The sequence below is a fragment of the Ictalurus furcatus genome, chromosome 25, assembly GCF_023375685.1.
Source record: "Ictalurus furcatus strain D&B chromosome 25, Billie_1.0, whole genome shotgun sequence".
In the NCBI taxonomy this organism is placed as follows: domain Eukaryota; kingdom Metazoa; phylum Chordata; class Actinopteri; order Siluriformes; family Ictaluridae; genus Ictalurus; species Ictalurus furcatus.
In genome coordinates, this window is record NC_071279.1 from 12,626,618 (window position 1) to 12,654,496 (window position 27,879).

Genomic DNA, 27,879 nt, shown 5'->3' on the forward strand with positions numbered 1-27,879 from the left:
AACGTTGAAAGATCCATTATGGCTAAATCTTAACCGTCTGGAAGAGGCAACCATGTGGCAAAGTATAGGTGGCAAACATCTTGTTACTTAGCAGAATATGTGATGCTATTAACCTCACAAGAACCCCTGGAGCACCAAACAGCATCAGTGATCCATCCCACTAATTCACATTTCATATTTTTGACTCCCTCGCCATCTTTCTCACTATGTGAGACGCAGTATGCTAATCAGACGTAAGACATTTTCAACTTTTCTAAGTCTTTGATACAGATTTTGTATTTTAGTGGTATTTTTGGTTATTTTGACTCATATCTTTTAAATAAGAAGTTCCTATAGGAATGATTTTTGTTAGCGGTATGTATTCTCCAACTGTTTCAGTTGAACATTTGAACCATCGAGTATAATGCTTAGTTTGTGCAATAATTTTTCCCCATTCTTTTGAACGGTGCAGTAATTCTGTGAATAAACCAACTGGAAGAAGTCACAGCCCTTTATCAAGACACAATGTCTATATCGTTCATGGAAGCTGTACATGAGTGCCAGAAACTAACAACACCTTTCATGCTTCAGAAGAATTCTGCTCTTTCATGGTGTTTGTTGGACCCCTAGTGGAGAATACTGAATGTACTTTTAAGGGGTTGAGCTTAATAAATGAACATAAAAACCATTTACTGTTTGTGCTATTTGTGGCTCTGTCGAATGTCTCCATTCCATCTTTGTTGTAATGTAAATGAATTACAGCTACAGTGAAATGTTTCAGTTTAACTTGTATTATAAGAGAAAATAAAAGTTGAGCATCAATTGACTTTATAAGTTAAGTTTCCTGAAAACAAGTTAATGTTAAGAAATTCTCACTCAGGTTTCATTTATTCGTTTTTAATGTTTTAAAATGATTGAATAACAGAGAAAACAATGAAACACAGTGATTATAATAGAAGGAAAAATGTCGAGCACCTCAATAAGCACTCTGAGGATGACCACAGTAAACATTTAAAAACCATAATCCATTTGGATCTGCGTGGTAGTGAAGTGGTTCTGACGAGTAAACTTTAGCACTTTAGCACCAGTGAAGTTACATTGCCAATATAGTGGTCTAACACAAATGTAAAGTGGCAAAGCATGCAGAAAATACATTAATGTGTGTAATATATATATATATATATATATATATATATATATATATATATATATATATATATATATATATATATATTCATGCAAGTACAATGAGGGGAAACCCATGGTCATTGCATTTAATTGGTTTGAACAATCTTGCAGTGAAAGATTATCAATTATTATTAAAGAAGTAGTGCTGCTGTATTATACTTTAAAAATTCCAACATTTTGTAAATGTTCAAGTAATTAAGTAATTAAGTATTTTAAATGATTAGGCTTTTTGATTGGGAGAAATCTAACACAAATAAATCTAGGACAATAATAAAAAAAAATAATGCTGCCTGGAATTTGAGAATAAAAATCTATCACACAGGGCACACACAGTACTTCTGCAGTAGAAGCAGGGTCTCAAAATGCTACAACATATTGTCTAAATAATGAACATTATCCACACACAAAAATCACATGTACTCTATAGGGAAGACTGAAACCATAGCACCTTTAAAATGATTGAGGTCTGTATCAGATAAAGCACCTTAGCCACAGATATAGGCCAAAGCCTGAAGACCTTTTTTTATTGTTATTTTAAGGCTACGGTGTAATGTACTAGCAAGTATACTGTGGATGTGGTGCAGATTTATTAAAGCATATTTCTGGTCCATCTGATGCCACTTTCCATGGCTTTGTGTAAAGAGAAAAAAAATTTATAGGAAAATATCATTAATGCTAATGGTGTTTGTCTGAAATCAGAGTCTTTACAGAACCTTCCGAGTGGCTTGAAATTTACGTGATATTTACAGTCGGCTAGTGGAGAGACGTCCAGGGGAAGGACTCCGACTACGACTGGACATCTGAAAGAAAGTGTATATGAGAGAGCGAGCGAGAGAGAGAGAGAGAGAGAGAGAGAGAGAGAGAGAGAGAGAGAGAGAAGATAACAAACATACAGTATTTACACATCAGTAATGAGCTGGAGAATAGTCATATACCTACCTTAGACCAAGGAAGCAAGCATGTGTAAAAGGAATGCAAAACTTAATATTCCACCTAACACACACATTTACAAATACCTTTAAAAGTTCCTTAGTAAACACATGTCATGGGACCACTGAGTGCGATTGGCTGAATGATCAAAATGAACTTACAAGTGTGCGGCTGGGGCTTCCTGACCGAGAGCGAACCGGGCTGCAGCTGCGGCTTCGGCTCCTCCACTAACACACACATACACAACACAGAATGTTACTGTTACAGAACTAACACAGTTACAACACGAACACACCCAGCAGACGAAACTATTGTTACGCCAAATACTGACATACCCTGAATTGAAAAACTGTTAACTGTTAAATTAACACCCACCAATGTAGAAAACTAACACATTAGAAACACATGTACACAACTAGATTGCATAGTTACAACTCACACACCATGGGACAATGGGTGTGTGGTTTAGTGGTGGGTTGTGAATGAAGAGGGAAGTCTTGGAGAAAGTCGTGGGTGGATTTAATGAATGAACATCTACCTATATGTAATTAATGATGCTCTATTTTGACCCTGTTTGTGTGTGTGCGTGTATATATATATATATATATATATATATATATATATATATATATATATATATATAGAGAGAGAGAGAGAGAGAGAGAGAGAGAGAGAGAGAGAGAGAGAGAGAATATACCAATGCCCCTCTCCTGGTGACAGCCTCTCCTTTCACTAGGACCGAGTCTCCCTCCATCAGTGCAGGCCACACGTGATACGCCACCAGTGGCGCGGTGAACTCTGAATCATAACTACGCCTGTACCTGAGGGGAAAAAAAGGAGAAATTAAGTTTTTAGAAAAGTTCTGTTTCTATGTATGCATATGTGTCTGCAATGGATGATATTTATATTGAATTTCCACTGGACTGTGCGGAACAGTAATAAAAGGGAAACCCATGTTATCTGTATCCTGAAGTGAAGTCTCAGTCTCCCATTTCACAAGGCTACCTGTTAAAGTAGGAGTTCTCTAGAGGTTGGGGACGGATGAGTTTTGGGCTTTGGATGGCGACGCATGTCAGATGATGTAATAAATGCACAAAAAAACAACAATGTAAGGTTATGGATGAAACCTTGCTCCATGAACACTGGATAACCACCAGGGGCACTGTTTCAACACCTGGATACTTTCTTTCACTCACATGCTGAGAATCTTTGACACCAAAGTATAAAAAGTTATCAGTAATGGCAGACATTCGCTTTGAAAACTTCTCACTTAGTTCAGCTTAGGTTGATGGATGAGCACAGTGGTTGTCCAGTGTTCATAGAACAGAGTTATATCCATAAGCTTACACTATATTACACCCCTACTCACCCCTACTTGCCCCTACACGCCTGCCCATACTGGTCATGGAAACTCCGCTGCTTCATGCCAGTCATGCTCACATTGAGAGCTATTACCTGAAGTGCAACGTAAGATTGCACATCAAATATTATCTCAAAGTGTTAATTGTTATTAGTTAATTAATACTGTATGTAAAATGTCAAATTGTAGTCGTAACATTTTCACAGGTATATTGAGTTGACCATAAAATATTTTAGAGCTTTGAGACTGATTGGCTGAGCTACCATTTGATACCTAGCTGGCATTGGCTAATTCATTATGTTAATCAAATTATGTAAGTATAAGTAGCTAATGTAAGGTATCATCTGAAAAAAAATCATAACCAGCTGAGTGGTTATGACCTTGGACTTCTGATCGGTTCAAATCCCAGCACTGCTAACCTGCCACTGCTTGGTCCTTGAGCAAGGCCCTTAACCCACAACTGTACAGTTGTATAAATGTAAGTCGCTCTGGATAAGGGTGCCCTAAATGTAAATGTAACAAACTGCTGGATCATAGTGAATTTAGTGAGCCACCCCATAGTGCACTGTCCAATAGAAAATGCTATCCGTCCATCTAAATTTTGTGCATACTGAAGTTAAGGTTTTCATTCTGCACCATTTGTGACATGGTAGTGTGTGAAAAATACAAAACGATGGATATCCTCTCACTTGATGTCATTGTAGAGTTCTCCATCAGAGCTAAAGGCGAGGTCTAGGGGAGGATGTAGCGTCTGCATGTCGAAAGCAATTCTACACATCTCTCTGATGAAACAACTGATGAGCATAAAGTCCACTTCTGGAGGGAAGGATATACGTGGGTTCACGTTCATTGAGTTGATGACATCCTGGAGCAAGGTGAAAACATGGCTGTAGTGTCACAGTTTAATTATGACATAATTATTAATTATAATTATTTCCTTGGTGTCTACTAGAGGTCGATCAATTGATCGGTTTTGCTGATTAATCAGTACAGATAATCAATTGGTGGAACTATGGTATATCGGCAAAAATCCACACTGGTTTGTGGGAGCGACTGAGAAGGGTCCGCTGTCGTTATACAGTACGAGAGCGGCCTCTAAAGGCAAAATGCAAACTATCACTGACAAATTTTGTTGTGTTTTTTGATTCATTTTGGATGTCTCTGTTTTTATTTGTTATTTGGAGTTTTACTTTTTAGTTCAGTTTGAATGTATAACTTTTATTTATTTTCATATTTATTAATAGTTCATATATATTAATATTTATTTCATTTAAAAAAGTACAGTAAATTTTCATGGCACAGTCAGTACTGTTTATTTTTGTAATAAAGTTTAGCAATATTTTACTTTGAGCGTTGTATGCTTTCATTCAGTATCAATTCTAAAAACTATCGGCTGATTGATCGGTTATTTTTCAAGATTAGGTCTCTAACGGTTAATACAGTGCTGTGAAAAAGTATTTGCCCCTGATTCCTTCTGTTTTTGTGAATATCTTATACGAAATTGTTTCACAAATGAAAATAAAATCTAAGATAAAACAAAGGCAACCTGAGTAAACACAAAATACAGTTTTTAAATGATAATGTTATTTAGTGAAGCAAAAAAGTTATCCAATACCAACTGGGCCTGTGTGAAAATGTATTTGCCGCCGTAGTTACGAATTCCCCAAATCTATGAAACTGCATTCAAAATGGGGTTCAGCTGGACTAGATGCAACCAGGCCTGATTACTGCAAACTCTGTTCAATCAAATCAACACATAAATAGAACTTTTACATTTAATTAAAAAGTCACAAAAGAGCCAAGGACAACATCAAAGGCCTCTCTCGCATCAATAAAGGTCACTGTTCATGACTCCACTATCAGAAAGACAATGGGCAAAAATGGCATTCATGGAAGAGTGGCGAGGTGAAAACCACTGCTAACCCAGAAGAACATTAAGTCTGAATTTTGCCAAAAAACACACTGATGATCCTCAAACCTTTTGGGAGAATGTTCTGTGGAGTCGAAAGTGGAACTGTTTGGAAGATAGGGGTCCCGTTACACCTGGTATAAACCAAACACAGAATTACACAAAAAGAACATCATACCTACAGTCAAGCATGGTGGTGGAAGTGTGATGGTGTGGGGATGCTTTGCTGCTTCAGGGCCTGGGCAACTTGCTGAAATTGAGGGAAACATGAATCCTGCTCTCTACCAGAAAATCATAAAGGAGAATGTCCGGTCTTCAGTCTGTAAGTTGAAACTCAAGCGCAACTGGATTATGCAGCAAGACAATGATCCAAAGTATAGGAGTAAATCCTAGTCCTAGACGTAAGTGAAAGACTGATCTCCAGCATTTGGTTGCAGTTATTACTCCTAAAGGTGGCACAAACAGATTTTAAATTTAAGAGAGCAATTAGTTTTCCACATGGGTGATAGGTGTTGGATAACTATTTTTTGCTTCAATAAAAAATAATTAAATAAAACCAGTATTGTGTGTTTACTCAGGTTGCCTTTGTTTTATGTTGTATGTCATTTGAAGATCTAATACTATTTAGTATGCAATATACACAAAAAAAGAAGAAATCAAATACTTTTTCACAGCACTGTAGATGGGTTGGGCCTATGTTCACAAAGCTCCGGCCCCAAGATCTACAATGGTCCATCCAAACACAAACAAGCATTCAGGACCAGAAGCCAGTTTCCAAACAGGTTTTCTCAACCACTCATGCTGAGGCCACGGCTTAACCCTTCTTTTTGTATCATGTTCAACATATTTTAGGCTATTTGTAGAAGTAAGACATTTTAAAAAAAATCAACTAGGGGAAGAGGGGGTAGTGGTCCCTCTTTATAACAGTAATGTTGCTTATTTCATTTATTATTAATAATAAATTAAATAATATTCAGTTATTGTTAATTGTCACTGCTGCATTTGAAATATACTCCCTGTCTTTTGCAGCCTCATCAGAGCAATATAATTGACATTAGTGGTCCCCTGAATGGTGCTGTTGGTACTATCCCTTAAAAATCTCCTTTGTAATTAGAAGGTAGAAGATAGAAGATAAATGGAGCACTTTATTCACAATGCTGTCATTCCCTATTATGTGTAAATATATATATATATATATATATATTTAAAAATAAGGTGCTTAGGCCAATGCCAAGGACATACATTAACACTTGTCTGCACATCGTAAAGGTCAAGGTTTCTGACGATGTAGTCCTCTACAGCATCCTCCAGACTCTCAGGACCCATGTGTGTAGGAGAAAGAGTTTTCCTCACACGCAGTTTAAACTGACGATAGGCCAATTTAGCTGCCTGAAATGATTCCTGTTGGTTCAACAGTAAAATCGATCAGTATTTATTGTTTGTGCATCATTATATTGTGGCACATTAAATCTGAACAGGAATTAGAATATAAGCAAGAAATTTGACATAATTAAACAAAAACAACACAAAAATGATACAAAAGCCAGAAGTAAAGCTGTTGCTTCATACCACAGCAGCAATGAAGATGATCCTCTGCACTGTCTCCAAGTCATCGATGTAGCGGCGGAGGAGGCTCTGGGCCTCCAGCCGTTCAATGGCGTACAGGTCAGAGAAGCGTGACACAAGCCGGGCATGGCGAGATGAGCTGGTGAGCTGGGCGCGCGTAGGAGACTCGCTCCTAACAGGACTGCTGTTACGACTCCGCCGAGGAAGAGGACTGGGAGAACGACTCCTCACCAGCCTGAGACATGGACGAAGTAAATCATGCAGTACTAAACAGTAGGATTTAGTAACAAAGTCTAATCTGTGACTAGGTGTAGAATATGTTATGTTTTGCTTTAGAACACTGTATAGGTGATAACCAAGAGTGTGCGTGTGTGTGTGTGCGTTTGTGTGCATGTGTGTGCGTGCGTGTGCATGTGTGTGCGTGTCTTACCTTTCCTGTAGCATGGATTTGTCGGCCGTGAGAAAGGTGACCTCATCTCTCAGTAATCTGACCTGCCTCTCATAGTCCTCCAGAATATCCAGCTTCTTCTTATAGAGGTCCACCTGATCATAGGCCATCCGCAACCTGCACCAACACACAACACACTTTAGTTATGGAAATCCTGCGCTAAAGAGTGTTCACCCCTCTCAAAAGAATGTGTTTAAGAAAGGGGAAAAAAACATTCAGCAATGAAGATGGGAAAGAGGGTTTTTTTTCTCTCCGTTGCTAACATTACCACAGCAGCAATGAAGATGATCCTTTGCACGGTCTCCAAGTCATCAATGTAGCGGCAAATTCTGCCCTTTTTTGTACAATTACTGACTCTAGTCCTTCTCTTGCTAGACTTTCAGGCCCTTTTCTACCCCATCCATCAATGGAATGAGACCACAACTGATTGGATATTATTCGGGTGGTGGCAATATACAGTACTGTGGCAAGCATAAAATAATGTTCAAGCATAACCTTATAAATATTAAGATCAAAATTTGGTACAAAATAGTTTATTTTCTTATCTAATATATCTACTTTTGTGTCCTCTGATCAGTGGAAGGCATGTAACTCACTCTGCTTTCAGGTGCAGTATCTCATCTTCTGTGGCAAGAAGAGTGGTCGCTGATCTGTTTTTGCTGGAGTCCAGTTCAATCTTAGCATCAGCAAGTCTGAGGACACATCAAATCCAAGCTTATATATGCTATGACCTAATACTGATCATTAATCTATGCATCTAGCATAACTGGAGCCATGTTTTGGGTGAGTGCTGAAGTGCAGCTTGGCCTGCTAGGTAAGTGGACCTGATACTGACTGCTGTTTGACAGAGTCCAGCTCTATACGTGTAGAGCAGAGCTGGTCCTCAATCTTATGCATGTCACTCTCATGAGACAACGACAGTTCATGGATCCTTCGCTCCTTCTCCACATTGTCCTACTCAACACACCCACATACATACACGTACAGTACAGAATATTACACCCAGGCAGTATCCCTGACACAAAGGGATGGCTCAACAACTGTACAATGAAATAATCCAAACCAGGTTCTGCACCACCTTTTAATAAAGTATAAAAGAACAGATTTAAAAGTTACCTGAATAAGATTGAGACTGGTGTCTGAAGAGACAGTGGCGCTTGCCATGGTGAAGCATGTACCAAGCCATGGCAGCAAGCGAGATTTAAGTGTGTCCACTCCTGCATAGTGACCACCTGGGGCAGACAGCAAAAAAAAAAACAGAAATGTTCCTGTGGTTTATTACAATGGTCAAGCAAATGGTAGGTAATATGGATATGCAAACTGTTTATAGTGTCAGTGAAACCTGTGTTTAATGAAGATTAAACATAATTGAGGTTTAAAAAATTAAATAAAATAGGGAATCAGACAGAGTCTCTAACATAACACAAACTTAGCAAGGAAAAGCTTTGGTTTCCACCAGGATTTGTACCTTCATGTGCAGTAAGGTTGAGTATAGTGAACAGCTGCCCCTGGATATTTGAAGTGAGCTCTACTAGCTCACAGCACCGGTTCAGGTTCTGGTCACATGAGATCACCTGTGGGAACAGCTCAATATGATCCAGTGCTGATTGGAGAAATGTCTGACACTAGTTAATACGGAGCTAAGAAGCAGCACCTTTATCTGCTATTGCATGCAAGCAAGTGTCACCCATCCATCAGTCATAAGCCACAACACACTGTAGGGTCTTACAGTCTCTTTTGAGACCCTACAGTCACAAAAAAAAGCTTTTTTTAAATAGCTGTCACTCCAGTGAGTAAGTGAAAGCCCTGCTGAAAAATGCACCTTGGTTTGATCAGCTACAAGCTGAGGTCATCAAGATGTTAGACTAAACTGTATGGCCAAAGCATGTGGATACCTGACCATGACACCCATATGTGGGCACATGATTGTGTAGTATGTTTTTGCTCAACCCAACACCTGGGGTTCAGTCGGCATATCAGTTCATCCCAAAGGTGTTCAATGGGGTTGAGGTCAGGGCTCTGTGCAAGCCACTCGAGTTCTTCCACTTCAAAACAAAAACATACTACACAATCATATGCCTTCAACAAGTTTGGGGAAGGCTAACATATGAGTGTGACGGTCAGGCGTCCACAAAAGTATGGCTATACAGTGTACTTATGCCAGCTGATAAGTTATTTCCCAGCTTCCTTTATTACTCGATTAAACTGATCAACAAATGTTTTTTTGTTTTTTTTTAAATGTCTGTGTTGTTTCCTTTATACAACAGGATTAGAAGCGGTAATTCTTTTCTACCAGCATGTCCCACAGGCTGCCTCAGGAGTATATGAGAGTATATAAATAAAACTGCAATATGTGTTTCATGAAAAACATCTCAACATCTTCTGAGCTGCATGGACATTTTCCACATGATCCAGAGGTAACAGTGTCAGAATGGTCCCTGAAAAATCATGACTCCTCACTACCTGCAACTAAGCAAAACTGTGGATTACATTTTCATTAATTTATTTCCCTTGTAACGTGCTTCAGTATCCTAAGTTGTACATCGACTTTTATTCTGGTAAAAATGTCAGGTTTGTAGACACAGCAGACTGTGTGAGGACTTTACAACTCCAGACTCATTCACTACCGAGTCTGAGGCATGGAGGTTGGCTTTATTGAAACCCTGGATGGTTGTGTCGTTGCCCTGACTACCGGCGTCCATAGCAACCTAACTTTGCCAATAAATCCAAACATTCCATTGAAAAGTTTGTTAGTTTTTGCTTACTTGGAACTTTTGATGTAGTTATATCTTAATAACTCGTAGTTATAGTCACTAAATGCATTAATCATAAGAAGGCGAAACACCCTGTAACTCCAACACATTGCTTTGGATCATATCAGATCAGACTGTAATTGCATGCCTTTAAGATTTGACCACTTATGCTACATGGTGAATTAACCTTAATATAATGTGAATGCCATTAGTGCAGGAACTTACATGATAGTCTTTGTACCAGGTTTCTAGTTTTTGCTGCAGGACACTGTAGGATGAAGTGTTCACCAGCCTCCGCAACGTGTCTGCCATATTACACGGTGTCTACCTCGCCTTTAATCTTGTTAAAGACTTCAGGATGTCCCAGAGCAAAGCACTGCACTTCTTAAGCCGGTGCAAGTCTGCACGACAGCTGCCCTCCTGCCTTTGTACACACACACACACATACACACACACACAATCCTGCACTTGCCGTTGGACAGGATGCTATGGACACTCTTTAGTTGTAGCAACAGTGTTAGTTGTCCCACCCCCAGGCTCTGAGTGCTCAAAGTTGTCCACTTCCTGTGAGGGACTTCAGGCTTGTGATGTTGTAAAGAAGACTCTGTTATTGTAGGGCAGGTGTTAGATGTCGGAGTTTGTTTACATGTGGTGGTTTGTTGTTTAGTCTAGTTCCCCTGCTAAACTGCAAAAATAACCCCTGTGTATATATCTCTTTCAACTCCATAAATGTTACAGTTAACCTAGAAGGTTTGTAATGCATTATTTAGTTGTAGTAGGATAGGTATTTTGGGACAGTTTTGGAATTTCCACTTTGTCTAAGCTTTCTTGCCAATAAATAATAAAACAAAATCCCCAACACACGATGCATTTCAGAAATCTTCACGGCTCTCCCTTTTGTCAAGAGCGACTGAAAGCCATAATTTAATGACGTTCGGTCATTTAGGACCTATATTTTCACCCTCAATTACATGTTTAAAACATTATTTATTTGCACCATACTTATTCATGGCATCGATAAATAACGTTTCAATAACAGGACTCAGTCTACTTTGTGTTTGCACAATATACGAATAGGTTGATTAACGTTTTCATTTTAGAGCCTACATTATTAGTGCTCATTGAAAGAAAATGGTGAATAGGTTTAAAGAAAAATAATAGCATTAAATTACAGCCCTTTGTGGTTTCACAAAAATGTTGATGTGGCTCAGGTAGAATTTGAGTTCAATCTCCCTGGATTAGCTATATAGGACTTAGCTGTATGGACTTATATGGACTATAGGACTTAGCTATATGTTAGCTGAGTGTAAGTGGCCAGTTAATGTATATTTTATATATATATATATATATATATATATATATATATATATATATATATATACACACACACACCCACACACACTTTGGCAAGCATATAAGAATTTAAAAAATGCACCCATATAAAAAAAAATCTAAATGCTGCAAGAAGGGTGAATTTCTCATATACTTGCATTGGAACGAATGGAACAAACTAGCAGTCGGTACAAAACATATTACTTAACCACCACACCCATATGTGCTTGTGGAACATCCCATTCCAGATTTAGTCCCCCTTTGCTTTTATAATATCCTCCACTCTTCTTGGAAGGCTTTCCACTAGATTTTGGAGTGTGGCTGTGAGGATTTGATCATTCTTTTTGGTTGAGGAGGTCTGGCACATAGTCAGAGATCCAGTTCATCCCAAAGGTGTTCAGTGGGGTTGAAGTCAGGGCTCTGTGCAGGACACTCCAGTTCTTTCACTCCAACCTTAACACACCATGTCTTCATGGAGCTCGCTTTGTGTGCATCGTCATGCCAGAACAGGTTTGGGTCTCTTAGTTCCAGTGAAGAGAAATTGTAATACTACAGTATGCAAAGACATTCTACACAACTGCGTACTTCCAACGTTGTAGCAACAGTCTGGGGAAAAATCACATATGGGTGTGAAGGTCAGGTGTCCACATACTTTAGGCCATATAGTGTATATCTTTCATCTACATAAATGCCACAATGAAACACAGGATGTTTGCAGGGCATTGTTTAATTTAAAATTTAGGATTAAATAAGTTGTACACAAATGCAAGATGTACTTCTTCCCCAAACTGTTGCCACAAAGTTCTAAGTAAAAAATTGTATATAATGTCTTTATATGCTGTAATATTACAGTTTCCCTTCACTGGAACTAAGAGGCCCAAACCTGTTCCAGCATGACGATGATCCTGTGCACAAAGTGAGGTCCATGAAGACATTGTGTGTTAAGGTTGGACTGGAAGAACTTGGGAGTCCTGATCTCAACCCCACTGGGATGAACTGGAACTGGAGCCTCCTCATCCAACATCAGTATCTGATCTCACTACTGCTCTTGTGAATGAACACAAATTCACACCGCCACACCCCAAAATCTAGTGGAAAGCCTTCCCAGAAGAGTGGAAGTTATTATAACTGTAAACGGGGAATAAATCTGGAATGGGATGTTCAACAAGCACATATGAGTGTGATGGTCAGGTGTCCACAAACCTTTGGCCATATAGTGTACCTAATATGCCCAAAGTCTAAAACCCATTAAAAGCCTCTGGATAAATATATTGGCATCGCTATATCGGGGTTTCCCATTTCTGGAGAGCTCAGTACAGGCCCATAATAACTGGCCTCCTACGACATAGACCAAACTATTCAAAACGTGGCTTGTGTGCTTAAAATCTCTCTAATAATCAGATTTTTGAGGATGGTCCTATCTTATATGCCTCTGCTGACTATATTTTTTATGTGTACAGTCGTACATTTTATAGTCATAGCACTACAATTCCCATAATTTGTGTAATTTAGTGTTCGGTTTCCCCTCCGTTTTCCAGTGGAACATTCCAGTGTGTGTCGGCGCTGTCAAACTCAGGACAGGGAGGGAGGGTCAAGATGGCGTCCGAGCAGGTCTGTTTATAACTTGAAATAACCTGCTTTATTACATTAATTATCTGGCTTTTGAATCTTAGGTTCTGTGCGAAATGTAACTTTGTTGTTAGTTGGTTGTCTGAATGTATAAAAGTGCAGTGAAGGAGCGTGTTTATGTGTTTGCGGTTTTCTTCATGGTTTGTGTTCATACCGTTTATAACGGTTTGTGGGGAAAAGATTTAAACGGTCTGTACATTTTCGTTTGCTTCGTTCGACTGCTGGTTCATTTTCTTCTCGATAAAAAAAATACATTTTTATCGGGCAGGATCTAGAAGGCAGAAACGGGAGAGTGTGTGTGTGTGTGTGATTTATTTTTAGTCATAGCGTTATTCAAAGGGCTGCTTGCAGATAGACAGACTGGCGCGTGCTGCATTCCTGAGCGCCGCTGTGTGGCTCTGCTGAGAATCTTATGGTGCGTTCAAGTCCTGGCGGAAAGCTCGTATTCACGAGTTGAACGCACATGAACGGCACCACAAATACTTATTTACGAGTGAGAAACTCTGGATTTTCTTTAAAACGCACTTATTATGGTTTTGAAACGTGCCTAATTTTGTTTTAAAGCTCTCATACAACATATTTACATGCATCCAATATCAAAAAACACTTTAATGTGCTCATAATTTAAACTTAAGCATTACCTTTTTCCCCCGTGTCACAAACGACTCGTTAAATGATTCATTCTAAAGTCCTCCTTTCAGAGAGCATACTCTGCTCTGATTGGTCAGATGTCCCAGTCTGTTGTGATTGGTCTACCGCTGTCAGCAAGCAGCTCATAAACACCAGAGGCGGGGCTTAGGTTAGGCAGCATGTTCTTGAAATACGAGCAAATTGCTTAACATGTCTTTGACGTCTTTTTAAAATTTATTTAAATTTACAATAAAACAAGCCAATTTCCTGCACAATATACGATAGCGTTGTACAATGACAATATAATATGTAATGATAAAGTGTACAGTGGCTTCATAAATTGATTATAAACATTTTTAAAAAAAGATAAACACACATGATGTACAGTATTTGTTCTTCATTTTCTAGAAGTAGAGTTAAAAGACTTGATGGTTTTTTTGTAGTTAATTTAGAGAAGGTACACTGCCATCTCATGCCGACCAAAGTGACTTGAGTAGTTGTAGTTGACGTCGTAGTTACAGCTTCCTAACTTGTAATTACAAACTTCCCAGGAGGACTTGAATGCACCATTATCAAAACCTGAAATCTCTCAATAAGATCAGTATACAGATCCTTTATTCAGTTCTTTGTAGAAGCAACTTTGGCAGCAATTACAACTTGGAGTCTTCTTGGATTTTTGGGCTGTTTCTTCCATTCTTCCTTGCAGATCCTCTCCAGCGCCATCAGATTGCATGGGGAGCATCTGTGAACTGCCATCTTCAGGTCTTTCGACAGATGTTCGATGGAGTTAAACTCTGGGCTTTAGCTGGGCCATTTGCCCAAAGCCACTCCAGCTTTGTCTTGGCTTCTGGGTTGTTGCCATGCTGAACGGTGAACCTTCACCTGAATGGGCGGTCACACTAGACTTTCAGAGTGCAAATTTCCGTTCACATCCATTCAGGAGACCGGAAATGCAAACTTCATGCAAAGAAGTTTCACATTTCACTGCATTCTAGAGGTTGACCGATTGATCAGTTTTGCCAATCATTCGGCACCGATAACCGATTGCTGGAACTCTCCGCTATCTGCAAATATCCACACCGATAGTTTTTCCCGGTTGCATCCGTTGTGGAGCGGCTGAGAAGGGTCCACTGTCATTATACAGTACGAGAGCGGCCTGTAGAGGTGAAATGAAAACTATTGCTGACAAATTTTGTTGTGTTATTTGGAGTGTCTTTTGATTCATTTTGGTCTCTATTTTTATTTGTTGTTTGTAGTATTACTTTTTGGTTCAGTTTGGATCTATATCTTTTATTTGCATTAATATTTATTGATAATTAATATTTATATATTTCTTTTATTTTTAAAAAAGTACAGTACATTTTCATGGTACAACCAGTACTGTTTATTTTTTGTAATTTTTGTATTAAAAACTATCGGTTGATTAATTGGTTATCGGCAGGTACTGCTCAACTTAGTTTTCAGTCGACCTCTACTGTGTTCCAAAGTTCAAGTTTGGTGAGCTCAGACCTGCGACTTCATATCACGTGAAGACGTGTGACCAATAGAAGATTTGACATGCCATGGCATGACCGCTTCAGAAAATCCAAGATGGAGGAAGCACTGATTATAGCGGTGTCGTACCATCCTGTTTTATACACCATAGATTTAAAAGAATATAAAATCAGCATAAAAAGAGAAGCTGCCTGGATTCCGATGTCGCTGCATACAGGAGCAAATGGTATATTTTAACATTGAAACAAATATTAATAATAGTGCAAGCACGTCGGAATATATGATGTGTGGATAAAAAATTACCAACACCTTGGCGCCCATATTTGCAGCAGTCTCCAAAGAAATTTTGCATGCTGAAAGTCCAGTATGACTGCCGCTTGAGTCCCAGGTTCGAGTGCACTCTAGGGCAGGTTGTCTTCAAAGAACTTTCTGTATTTGGCTGTATTCATCATTCCTTTAATTCTGACCAGTCTCCCTGTCCCTGCCGCTGAGAAGCGCCCCATAGCGTGATGCCACCACCATGCTTTGCTATACGAATGGTATTAGCCAGTTGATTATCAGTCCCTGGTTTTGCCAGATGTAATGCTTGCACTTCACCCAAAGAGTTCAGTTAAGTGTCAGTCACATGCCTTTTATTCAGCTGTGGCTTCTGTCTCCCCACTATACCATAAAGGTCTTCTGAAGCTCTGGGTTCTTGGTCACCTCCCTGAACAAGGCCCTTCTAGCCCGGTTACTGACTTTTGCCAGCCAGCTCTAGGAAGAGCCCTGGTCGTTCTAAACTTCTTCCATTTAAAATGTTGAGGAATTGTTTTATATCCTTACCCAGGTCTATGTCTCGACACAATTTTATTGCGGAGGTCTTCAGAGAGCTCCTTGAACTTTGTGGCTTGTTTTTTTTTTTCTTCTGTGTAACGTTCACTGTGAAACGTTGGACATTATACACACAGTTGTGTGCCTTTCTAAATCTTTCCCAATCAGTTGAATTTCTCACGGGTGGACTCCAGTCACGTTCTAGGGACATCTCAAGGTAATCAAAGCAGTAAGGATGCACCTGAGCTCAATTCGGAGTGCCTTTCGCCAAGGGAATACATACTTATTTCATGAGAGATTTTAGTTTTTAATTTTAATAAATTTGCAAAAATTTCAAAAAAACATGTTTCACTTTGTCATTATGGATTATTGTGTATAGAGTAATGACAAAAAGTACATTTAATTGATTTTAAATTAAATCTACAACACAGTAGAATGTGCAAAAAATAACACTTTTTTGCTCCTCACCAGTTTCTATAAGCAAACCAGTAACCTCAGGTTACACAACAGATTTCGACATGTGGTAATTTTTTTTCCAAAAAAGTAAACCGATATTCAGAAACCAGGTGGGAAAAAATAAATATACACTATAATTAAGTAACATGTAGAACCAATAAATTGAAGTAAACGTTTTCTGTAGAAGTTCATCAATCTCTCGCATCATTTTGGAGAAATATTTACTCACTCTTCTTTACAATTCATTGATATTTGAGAGCATTCGCTTATGCACAGCTCTCTTTAAGATCCTGCCACAGCATCTCAATGGGGTCGAGGTCTGGACTTTGACTTGGACATTCCAACACCTTGATTTTTTTTCTTCTATAGCCAATCAGATGACAATATGTGGGTGTGCTTGGGATCTTTGTCCTGTTGCATGACCCAATTTGGTCAATGTTTAATGGCCCGACTGCACCCCAGGCCTCCGCGCCCAGCATCAGTATCTGATCTCACTAATGCTCTTGTATCTGAATGAACACAAATCCCCACAGCCACGCGCCAAAATCTAGTGGAAAGCCTTCCCAGAGGAGTGGAGCTTGTTATAACAGCAAAGGCGGGACGAACTCTGCATTAATTTCCACTGTTTTGGAATGGGTGTTTATGGGTGTGATGGTCAGGTGTCCACATACTTTTGGCCATGTTGTGTATTTTATATTGTTAATTGTCATTATTTTTCTAAAATAGTAGGAAATAGTAAAAGCCTTCTATGAGCAGTTGTGTCCAAGCCTTTGAGGGGTAGAGTAAGTGTATGAGCATGTATAAGTGTGTAATCACTAAAATAACTGTCCTCCCTTTCCCTCCCTATAGGAGAGCTCAAATGGTCCGGTGAAGAAGTCAATGCGGGAGAAGGCCATTGAGCGAAGGACTGTTAGTAAGGAACACAACAGTAACTTCAAGGCTGGATATGTGCCCATAGAGGAGGAGAGACTGCACAAGACAGGGCTGAGGGGTCGAAAAGGCAACATAGCTGTGTGCATCATAGTCCTGCTCTTCCTGCTTGCACTCATCAACCTCATTGTGAGTGAATCTGACGGGGTGATTTGTTTTTACTCGTCATTTTTCAAGCGTCACTGTTCTTACACTTTTCACATTCTTACACTTTCCGATCACAAGGCAGCAGTGCAAGGAACCTGTCATGCAGATAGAGGTCACGAGCTTCAATTAATGTTCACATCAAACATCATAATGAGGGAAAAGTGTGTGTCTGGGGGCCAAATGTCTTAAGATCAGCAGTTTCTGAAATACACACACCAGCCTGTCTGAAACCAACAACCATACCACGTCACTGAGATCGCATCCTTTTCTCCATTTTGATGTTTTATGTGAGTGCTGTCACAAGCTCTTGACCTGTATCCGCATGATTTTGTGCATCGCGCTGCCTGCACGTGATTGGCTGATTGGATAATGGCATGAACAAGCAGGTGTTCCTAATGAAGTCGTAATGGCTCCCCTCGTGCGTTCTTACTGTGTGTCAGATAACTCTGGTGATCTGGACAGTTATTCGGATCGGCCCTAATGGCTGCGATAGTATGGAGTTCCATGAGAGCGGCCTGCTGCGCTTTAAGCAGAAAGCTGACATGGGGGTGGTCCACCCACTGCACAAGAGCACTGTGGGAGGGAGGAAGGACCAGGACCTTGTCATCACTGGCAACAACAACCCGGTGAGTATGGATAAGACTTCTCCTGATTAGTCTTTGAACCTAGACCCCTAGTTAACAGCTTTTTTTTTTCCTCCATGAATCTCAGTGCATGTCCATTTGTGTGAATGTATGGATGCCTTAGGTGGTGTTTCAACAAGGGAACACCAGGCTAAGTGTTGAGAAAGACAAGACGTCTATCACCAGTGACCTGGGCATTTCCTTCACCGACCCACGCACACAAACCACCTTCTTCAGCACAGACTTTGATAACCATGAGTTCCACTTACCCAAACAGGTCAAAGTGCTCAATGTGAAGAAAGCCTCCACTGAAAGGGTGAGTGTTCTTCTTTCACGTTTTCATTCTCATCTCCCCAATATACATCACAATATTCTTCTGTATATCTGACACATGCTTAAATTTTTATTCATATACGAACAGGACATGTTGAAAATGATTTATATTTCTATAGCAGAAGAAAACAGAAATAAACTGAGGAATAGAACAGCACGAGAAAGTTCGCTATAATATATTAACCACGTAAACAAGGAGATTAAATTATCAGAACTAATCATGTCAGATTATGTTGTGGTCATTTAGAATTAGACTGGCGTAAACTGCTGGATCAAATGGATAAAATGTCAATGAATTATGGATAAACAAGTAGGAAAACAAGCTACTATAAGAGCGTGATGGGGTAGATAGCTAATGGAGACGTCGGAATAGAAAAGAAAAAAGAATTTATTTAAAGTATGTTCATTTCATTGAATTAAATTCATAAAAAGTAACTCCATGGTTTAAGGTCATAAAACACGAGTGTTTTTTTTAAAAAAAAAAATTATTTGTACATTTTATTCTTTGATGTTCTTGGTTCAGGAGCTAACATTGGTTCGAAAAAAAGAAAAGATGAACCATTATGTTTTCTCACTATAACCTTTCTAGTACATATGATTTACCTAACTTTTCACTGTTCTTAATAATAAGTTCCCGATACAAATTAGTTCACAGAAAACAATCATTGTGCTGGCATTTTATTCTTAGATGATTCTTGATTCTTGACATTTTTAAGCTAACTTTTATTTTTCTCCACTGCTGTGTAGTATTAGTAAAGTATCTATTTATCTATACATCAGTTACCCTCTTTTGTACACATGTGCTTCTTCACCAAACTGTTGTTACAACATTGGAAGTAAACGATTGTATTGAATGTCATTATATGCTGTAGTATTACAGTTTCCCTTCACTGGAACTAAGAGGCCCAAACCTGTTCCAGCATGACTATGATCTTGTGCACAAAGCGAGCTCATGAAGACATGGTGTGTTAAGGTTGGAGTGGAAGAACTTGAGTGTCCTGCACAGAGTCCTGATCTCAACCCCACTGAACACTTTTGGGATGAACTGGAACACCGATTGAACCCCAGACCTCCTCACACAACATCACTATATGATTTCTCTAATGCTCTTGTAGCTGAATGAACACAAATCCACACAGCCACGCCCCAAAATCTAGTGGAAAGCCTTCCCAGATGAATGGAGATTATAATAACAGCAAAGTGGGAATAAATCTGGAATAGGATGTTCAACAAGCACATATTAGTGTGATAGTCAGGTGTCCACATATTTCTGGATATATAGTGTATAGTTCATGGACACCATTTAGAGAACCTGTGATATAAAGGCAATATTATTAAAGGTGAAAATGTGATTTTACAGATCACTAGCAATGCATCGTCCGATCTCACGATCAAAGGTGATGGCAAGGCCATCATTCGTGGAAACGAGGGCGTCTTCATCATGGGCAAGACGGTTGAGTTCAAGATGGGGGGTGATATTGAGCTCAAAGCTGTGAGTACTGTCTTCTGCTTTAGAGCTGCTTATCTATCATACAGGTGTCTCTGTGTAACAGTAGAGATTAGATAATTGGACAGTGATACATGAAATTTTGCAATGAAACCTGGACTACGAGTCCTGGACTACGTGTGCAGGACTAATTTGAGGGTGTTTATTCCTATTGATTGAACCACTTTGGTGGCAGGATCTTCAATAAGACTTTAATCAGTGCACAACTGAATTCTGTGACCCTTCAACCTCACCAGGTAATCCGTGTTTCCCATGTCATACACAGGAGAACAGCATCGTTCTGAACGGCTCTGTGATGTTTAGTCCATCGCGCATCCCTAACACCTCTCTGGCAGGTGAACTGTACTTCAACGAAGGCCTGGAGAGGTACAAGCTCTGTATGTGTGCAGATGGGACCCTGTTCCGAGTACAGGTCAAATATCCCAACATGGGCTGCCAGACCACAGACAACCCCTGTGGAGCGGCGCACTGAGAGCAGGGAAATTCCACAAGACTTACACACACACACACACACCCTAACACACCTGTCTGTGTTATTCAGAATTGATAACAGCTCTGCAAGATAAAGTTGTTTACTTCAACAGAAAATCATGGTAATTTTTATACAGAGATTGGTCAGTAGCCATAATTACATCAAAATTAAATACACTCATTCTGATATTGCAGTCGTGATCATACTCCCTTTCGTTTTATAATTACTTATACATTTAAACCGTGCCCTACACAAACACTCATCTTTTTATTATGTAATGACATGGCCAAAGAGCTGCCAGTGATTCATCATTGATTCACCTTGGCATTTTTATAGTTTCTAAAGCTGATTTGCTCTTTAACTTTCCGGACATGCAGTATGATTTTTATGAAGATATCTGGTGGATGTTTTTTCTTAATGGCGGTATTCTTTTTTTTTTTTTTTAAAATGATTGTACCAATTCATGAAATCCACATTATTTCTCTGGAACATGGTGCAACCTCAAACTGATAAAAGAAAATCCAGACAGCCTTGTGGGTCATGATGGACTACCCAGGGTGTCTGAGATATTTATGCCACTTCTTGTGCTTTTATATATTTCTATATAGATGTATGTTGGCAACTGTATATGGCCCAGTTGTCCAATATTGACTTTAAAACAAATCTCAGTTCACTTCCTCATGAAACTGAAACGTATTAGCAATAACAGAGTCTTTGCTCTGTGTTAAAAGGGATGACCTGTTCACCATACAGTTTAACCCTGTACTTATAAGTCACTTAATCTGCTTAACTGCTGTTCCCACCAGTTATACGGTTGATAAATAGTACAATGGCATTATAATTTGATTTACATTTGAAACGTTATGCGTTCTAAGTGCCCGATTATGTTTACTTTATTTAACAGTGCCATAGGATTTTAAAAACATCACAAATGGGCACAGATGCACTTCAGCTTAAAGATAAAATGATTTTTGTCAGTCATATGAACTTGTGTTGTGCTTTAAATAATATCGTTGATAAGATGGAAATAGAAACCATGTGGTATTTGAGTTGTTTGATATTTTGTGCAATATAACACTTATTTTGTTTGGATTGTAGTTTTCATGTGTAGTATTTATTTGACTTACGTTGTTTTCTTTTTAAGAAGTGTTCAGATGATGACCGCGCTGTGCTTTCACTAATGGTCATCAAGTCCGTGTTACATGCATACAAGCGGGTGCCGTTTAAAAGGGAAATAATTTGTCATTAAAATGTTTGCATTGACTAAATAAACAAGTATTTAAAAAAAAAAAGTTTTACAGCTTTTCTTAAGTGGTGATTTATTTATATATAATTTTACATTTTGCTTATGGAGTCTTTTTTCTTTTATTATTAAAATGCTTTGGTGGAGGAAAACCATAGTAAGAAATTAACTTATACACATGATCGGCTGCGAGTTATTTACAACAGCATCTGTGTGTGTGTGTGTGTGTGTCCATGTTCATGTGCTTCAGCAATACAGTGCAGACTTTGATCTTAGGTGGGTTCGAATCAAAGTCAAAGAATTTCACAGTCACAACCAAAGAGTTCGGATGATACGTTCTGAGCAAGTATTATAGCGTTCCCTCCGAAGTGGCTTTGAACACTGTATGAGGTAGGTAAAAATATTTTCTTTTTAACTATATTTGTGTTTTGTTTTTTTGTTGTTTTTTTTGTCAGTGTAGTCAAATTGCATTTATGTCGTAATGATACAAAGGGTTATTTAAAAAGAGGCTTGATTTGTGATTTTTGTATTTTGTTGGTGTACACAGATTCTTATTCGGTTTTCTCAAAAGTTTAAGGCAAAATCATATTGACATTTAAATAACAAAACATAAAATAGAAACTGATTTTACTTACATTTGTTAGAAGAAAAATACACACACCATAGGGATTAAAAAGATCATGATGTCTACATTATATAATTTCTTCAAGTCTTGAACACTGGAAATCTGACATAGCTGTTGGTACAAAACTTTTGTCTCTATATTGTATAGGGCTTGCTGTGATGTTAGTGTCCAGCGTTGTGCACTGCATAGCAGTTCTGATTTTCCAGCTGTGGGGGGTGCAAACCCATTCCCCCATCCCTGCCTGTCCAGCCTCCTGCGTATGTGAAAAGACTTTGCTTGTCAACTGTGCTTCATTGGGCCTATCCAAGGCCCCTTCACATATCCCAGCAACTGCCACTGCGCTGGATCTATCACATAATGCCTTGCATTCTCTGGCTCCTCTCGGGTCAGGCCACATGCATTTACGGGGGCTTCAGCATTTGTGGCTGGGAAATAATTCACTGGAGAGTCTATCCATGTGTTCAGGGATCCAAGGTATTTTGAGCACTAGGAGCCTGACTAGAAGAAAACAGAGATGTGTGTCCTGGGCACCTGATCTACAGTCACTGTCTGCTGACAGAAACCAGCTAAAACGTCTGCCAAGAGGTGAGAATATCAGCAACTTGCACACATGGGCACACCCAGACTATTTCAGAAACCTCATTTATGACCTCATCAGCTCCAAAAATCATGCCACTGTGGCAACAGTGATGTTGTAATAATCCACAGTCATTAAAAGGAATAAAATATGATGGGGCATTCTTATAGGAAAAGAATCAACGCCATGCAGAGGGTCATTAAAACCCTAGAGTTCATTATATTCCTATAACAACATGTTAAACTTTATCGTACTTTAAAAAAGCTACAAACAGTCCCTTCACCACCTCTCTTTTTTCTTTCTCTTTAACTTAACAAGATAAAATGCAGCTCGTCATATGTTATCAGGAAACTGGGAATTCCTGAAGATTTTAACGTGCCATAAATCTTAATGACCCTGGGGACTCCTTCCGTAAATGTTCAGTTAACGTCTCCTTATTGAAAGCATCGCGTATCAACAGTTATATATTGTCATTGTTAAATAACAGCATGTTTTAAACCATTTATTATTTGTCTTAGATCAGAGATTCTCAACCTTTTGTAACTAAAGCTCCCAAGCCTTCCCTATCATGTGCCCCCCCCCCCCCCCCATATTGGAAAAGACCAGGTATAATGATTATCTATTCTATATAAAATCTCTCTCACACACACACACACACATTTTATATAAAATGTATATGTGTTATATATATATATATATATATATATATATATATATATATATATATATATATATATATATATATATATATGTATATGTATGTATGTATATATGTATATGTGTATATATATGGACTATTTTACATGTAAAATATGTTGCATTACAATCGTCTTGCGTTCTAAAAACATTCGCATAAGAATGATGTAAATTGGGACATTGTTAAAGCTCCGGCTCTCAGCCCCTCACTGAACAGAGCAGACGCAGAGAGAGGTGAGAGTGCAGCGGGAAAGCAAGACCTCGCACTTGTAGGACAGTACTGGTGACATTTGGAAAGTCGCTAAGATTTGTCCAAATAATCGCTAGAGTTGTCGCTAGGCGCTTTGTTTTGCAAAAAAATGTCGCTAAAGGGGACTGAAAAGTTGCAAAATTGGCAACACTGGTCTGCACTGACAGATAGAAAAAGGCGGGCTAAACTCCACCTCTCCCCAGCAAAAATAAAATGCAGATGGAGAGGGAACGTGGGGTTTTTCACTTATGCACAGTCTATTTGAAAAGCAATAAAATACACAGAGTACACAAGTAATGTGTCTGTGTTTATTTTCTTGAAAACAATTCGTGCCCCCATTCCGATCCCCTCCCGGGGGTTGAGAACCACTGTCTTAGATTATGTTTATCATATGCTGTAGGATGTCCCTGTGACTTAGCTGTTTCTATAGAAACGATAACGTATTAGAACAAGTACAGAGTTGCTGTTATAGAAAATGAATCATCTTCTGACCAGTAAAAATTCAACAGCACTGTATTATAATAAATGTTTTAATAAATTGAAGACAAGGTGTTCATGTATTAGCAAGGTCCTTTTCTAAAACCCACCGATCATCTCACATGTATCATACCTTTGCTGTGGTGGTTGTGCCTCTGTCGTTCACACAAACAAACACAAATTCCCCCGTTGTAAATCACTGTTTAATACTGTAATCCTTGGACCTTTCTTGTGTAATATCATGGACATTTATGAAACCCTGATGTCATTTTAACCAATGAAATCACCCCCCACCCCCCGTAGTGTTAAAGGGCTGGGCACAATCATTTCAGTGTTTTATTAGGGGCTGTAAAGAAAAGAGATGTGGCTCATCACATTCCATCCTTATCTTTTTCATCGTGTTGTTCGTGTTCTGTCTGCCATGTGTGTGTGTTCACATGGGTGCGTTCCAGGAACGTTTCTTCTTTTCCTTTTTAGGTATATAAAAAAAGATATTTTTACATTATATTGTAAATGACTGTTCAGTTTTTATCAGCGTTGGAGAATATCTACCATTTTCACATAATTGAAAAGTAGACCAAAGACTACCATATTTACGAATAATAGACCTAAGACTATCAACATTACCATAAGAGAGTAAATAGGACAAGTAAATAATGCCATCTATACCAGCTTTTACCACACCTGAACCAAGTTATCACAAACGTTGAATACCTGGTACAATCGTGCTTAAAGTCTCAGTTTATTATTTAATTATTCATCCTAATAAGCATATTTTCAGTAACTAGCAGGTTTTAAATCAGGATTAAGGCAGTAGAAGGGTCATAAATGTTTCATTTATGTGTTGTTGCTCCCACTCCAAATTAAATCCTGGTAGATACTATGAATTATTCAATAACAACAGTGAAAGTATTAGAAAATGTATATAGTTATACTATAAGTGTGAAGAATATAAGTTTGAACCACTGGATGAGTTGTGGGAGTTTAAGGGGTTAGGTGGAGCAATAAGGTGGTAGACTGTGCCTGGAACATAAGCATACAATTTGGCACCATTCACAATTGTAATATTAAATAAATTTTACATCAATAACAAGGATTTTATATATAACCACATTTTTTAATTTTTTGTTTTAATGTCAGATAGGCATTAGCCAAATTATTTTCCACAATAGAAAACCGGTTTATTTTCTGCAAAGGTTTCATTTGGAGTCTCTGGTGAGACCTATCTGTTTTTCCATAGTACTGTTAATTAATGCCAAAGGGCTTTGGTTCCTTTCCGTCCCTATTGGCAAGACCAGGATCAGCTTTCACAACCCAGAGACGTTAAAATACTGTGTTCCAGGCTGTTTGTTGCCCCCTCAACAACAGTCTAAAAGATAGGAAGTTGCCAAAATGATCCTACCACCACAGTGTCTTTGGAAAACCTTGGCTTAACATGGCTGTTCTCAGAAGCAGTATGTGAGAAGGCACATATGAGAGTATCTTCTAGCTGTTTTTGGGTCTGTGTGCATAAGACTCTTCTCTAATAAACCCTTGACCAGTTTTCAGTTCTGCTCAGCAGTGAATATTCTCTGTTCGCACTTTTTAGTGCACTGACAGCCAATATATTACATTCCCTACATGAATACTGCTTCATCAGAAACTGCCTCCTAATATAAATGTATAAACGAGGACACCTTAACAGCTATCTGCATTTGTATTAACAACAGAATAGAGAATTATTCGGAATAACGAAAATGCAAACACTTATGGTAGAAATTTCACTACACAATCTTCTGAACTGTGATGCTGTTTATGTTTCATTAACGTATTCTTTTGCGCCAATAAAATCACCTCAACATTACTAGCGTACCACTAGAAATATGTGTGCGGAAAACATCCTTATTTCATGAGAACCATGTATAAATTGAATAAATGAATACAGGGGTGGGTTTTGTTCATTTAAGTTAAAATTTCTTAGAAATTGGCATCTGATGTCACTTTATAGCACTGTACATAGACTGTACATACATACATATGTTTTCAAAAGGAAGAAAAATGTAAAAGTGATCATTCAAGAAAACCAACGTTTTAACGATTTATCATCCTAATAAGTCCTACGTGCTGCAACATGCCTTATATCTCATTTTAAATGCAGTGTCTTCTGTGGCAATGATGCCCTCAGATGTAAAGTACATATCCACCAATCATGGATTCCATCACCTAGAATCAGAGCTTATGACTATGATATAAAAGCCCAAAGCAGATATTCTTCAAATAAAGTATTACCTAATTTTCTATATTTAATTTCCTCGCACTGTAATTTAAGTTGAAGAAATACATGGTGGTAGTGCAAGCTTAAATAAGCTTTTATCTGACATTAGTCAAATACAGCAATTAATAATTATTTAAATCTTTCTTACTGTAAAAGATAGAAGGCAGGATGTATCGATACGTAAATGTGTATTGGTTAAACCTGTAACCTAAAACACAGCAGGGTTGTGTTATAATAAACACGTCTGTGATGACAGATCAAAAACTACAAGTAGCCTTGCCAAGAAACAACCTAAACACAGGTTAAAACCTTAATTGGTATCTTCATTCTACATACTGTAGCATGCTGATGATCTTTTCACTCATAGATACATTTTTGATGCATTTTTCTAAAGTAAACTAGATATCATGAACCTTGCACAAGACATGAAGACATTAAATGCATAATTCCTATGTATGGACTATAGCTATGGAGTCACTATCTCCATCAGATGTCTATGTAACAGTCAATCTCGCTTCTCCATTTTAGGACTGGGCAATATTCAAGCCCTAAAAGTACTCCAGCTCTCCCACAACAGAATCTCTGAGATTGGCCCTGCTGACTTGGCTGGTTGTACTCACTTGTCTGAGCTTCACCTTCAGCATAACCTCATCAACACCATCCACCCAGAAGCCTTTAAAGACCTGCAGAAACTAAAGGTAACAAGCCATGTCTTTAAATATATTTTAAACATGTTGTGGATGACGCATTAAGAGTTAACGCATCAGTTATATCACCTAGGTCCTTGACTTGAGCTATAACCTGCTGGCTACCATACCTGTGCCAGCCTACCTGTCTCTACGGAACTTGAAGGTGTTGGTGGACATTTCTGGAAATAGGTGGAGGTGTGATTGTAACTTGAAGACATTTAGAAGGTGGCTCAGCTTTGACAGGGAACTAGGTAATCCAGCATGGGAAGTGGTGTGTTTCTCTCCCCCTCACTATGCTGGAAAGGATCTGCTGTACCTGGAGGAATCAGATCTTGCCTGTCCACAACCTGTATACAACACACCTGGTGTCAAAAAAGAGGTGACTGTGGATGAGGGGATGGAATTAATTCTTTCCTGTAGTACTGGCAACCAAGGTACTAATTCAGTTGTTTCATTGGAATTTGGCTATATAGAAATCATCTAACGTGCATAAGTACGACATACTAACAGCCACCACGGTATGCAAGTCATAATTATGAAATGTGTTTCTTTTCTTCAGATTTCATGCACAC

The 27,879-nt window shown here is 38.6% G+C and overlaps 2 protein-coding genes and 1 long non-coding RNA gene across 11 annotated transcripts; 2 read left to right on the plus strand and 1 right to left on the minus strand.

The window, feature by feature from the left end:
* Positions 1–1,222: 1,222 nt before the first annotated feature.
* spata18 (spermatogenesis associated 18) lies at positions 1,223–10,491 on the minus strand. Of its 7 annotated transcripts, XR_008384716.1 has the most exons (13): positions 10,359–10,491; positions 8,849–8,954; positions 8,497–8,612; positions 8,216–8,334; positions 7,977–8,072; positions 7,363–7,497; positions 6,936–7,167; positions 6,609–6,767; positions 4,147–4,322; positions 3,467–3,552; positions 3,049–3,150; positions 2,795–2,918; positions 2,311–2,324 (listed from the first exon to the last, which is right to left on the minus strand). XR_008384716.1 is itself a non-coding variant. In XM_053614706.1 (12 exons), the coding sequence occupies exons 1-12, from the start codon at positions 10,443–10,445 to the stop codon at positions 1,911–1,913; spliced, it is 1,473 nt and encodes a 490-aa protein (XP_053470681.1). In that variant the 5' UTR covers positions 10,446–10,491; the 3' UTR covers positions 1,223–1,910. The 7 variants fall into 7 exon arrangements, 4 of the variants coding, with proteins under 4 accessions (XP_053470681.1, XP_053470684.1, XP_053470685.1 ...); XM_053614706.1 differs by lacking the exons at positions 3,049–3,150; positions 3,467–3,552 and adding an exon at positions 1,223–1,967 and having other exon boundaries at positions 2,259–2,324; XM_053614709.1 differs by lacking the exons at positions 3,049–3,150; positions 3,467–3,552; positions 10,359–10,491 and adding exons at positions 1,223–1,967; positions 9,035–9,985 and having other exon boundaries at positions 2,259–2,324.
* LOC128601477 (uncharacterized) lies at positions 10,134–10,994 on the plus strand. Its single transcript, XR_008384718.1, has 2 exons — positions 10,134–10,269; positions 10,378–10,994. It is a non-coding gene; the product is annotated as an uncharacterized LOC128601477 (long non-coding RNA).
* A 2,035-nt stretch (positions 10,995–13,029) lies between these two features.
* sgcb (sarcoglycan, beta (dystrophin-associated glycoprotein)) lies at positions 13,030–27,854 on the plus strand. Of its 3 annotated transcripts, XR_008384639.1 has the most exons (7): positions 13,030–13,076; positions 17,334–17,543; positions 18,002–18,187; positions 18,309–18,500; positions 19,878–20,009; positions 20,290–22,129; positions 22,512–23,199. XR_008384639.1 is itself a non-coding variant. In XM_053613840.1 (6 exons), exons 1-6 carry the CDS (start codon positions 13,062–13,064, stop codon positions 20,494–20,496), a joined length of 942 nt encoding a protein of 313 aa, XP_053469815.1. In that variant the 5' UTR covers positions 13,030–13,061; the 3' UTR covers positions 20,497–22,472. The 3 variants fall into 3 exon arrangements, 2 of the variants coding, with proteins under 2 accessions (XP_053469815.1, XP_053469814.1); XM_053613840.1 differs by lacking the exon at positions 22,512–23,199 and having other exon boundaries at positions 20,290–22,472; XM_053613839.1 differs by lacking the exons at positions 13,030–13,076; positions 17,334–17,543; positions 18,002–18,187; positions 18,309–18,500; positions 19,878–20,009 and adding exons at positions 27,147–27,316; positions 27,399–27,854 and having other exon boundaries at positions 20,492–22,129; positions 22,512–22,949.
* The last annotated feature ends 25 nt before the right edge of the window (positions 27,855–27,879 follow it).

Coding starts and splice junctions, on each gene's coding strand:
- spata18 (XM_053614706.1), bottom strand. CDS start 10,445: ATGGCAGACACGTTGCGGAGGCTGGTGAACACTTCATCCTACAGTGTC. Junction 7,498..7,976: donor ATACTGCACCTGAAAGCAGA/GTGAGTTACATG, acceptor GTGTTGGTGCAG/GTTGCGGATGGCCTATGATC. Junction 2,919..4,146: donor GAACTCTACAATGACATCAA/GTGAGAGGATAT, acceptor TTTTCCCCTCAG/GTACAGGCGTAGTTATGATT.
- sgcb (XM_053613839.1), top strand. CDS start 22,523: ATGTTAGTGTCCAGCGTTGTGCACTGCATAGCAGTTCTGATTTTCCAG. Junction 22,950..27,146: donor GCTAAAACGTCTGCCAAGAG/GTGAGAATATCA, acceptor TCTCCATTTTAG/GACTGGGCAATATTCAAGCC. Junction 27,317..27,398: donor AAGACCTGCAGAAACTAAAG/GTAACAAGCCAT, acceptor TATATCACCTAG/GTCCTTGACTTGAGCTATAA.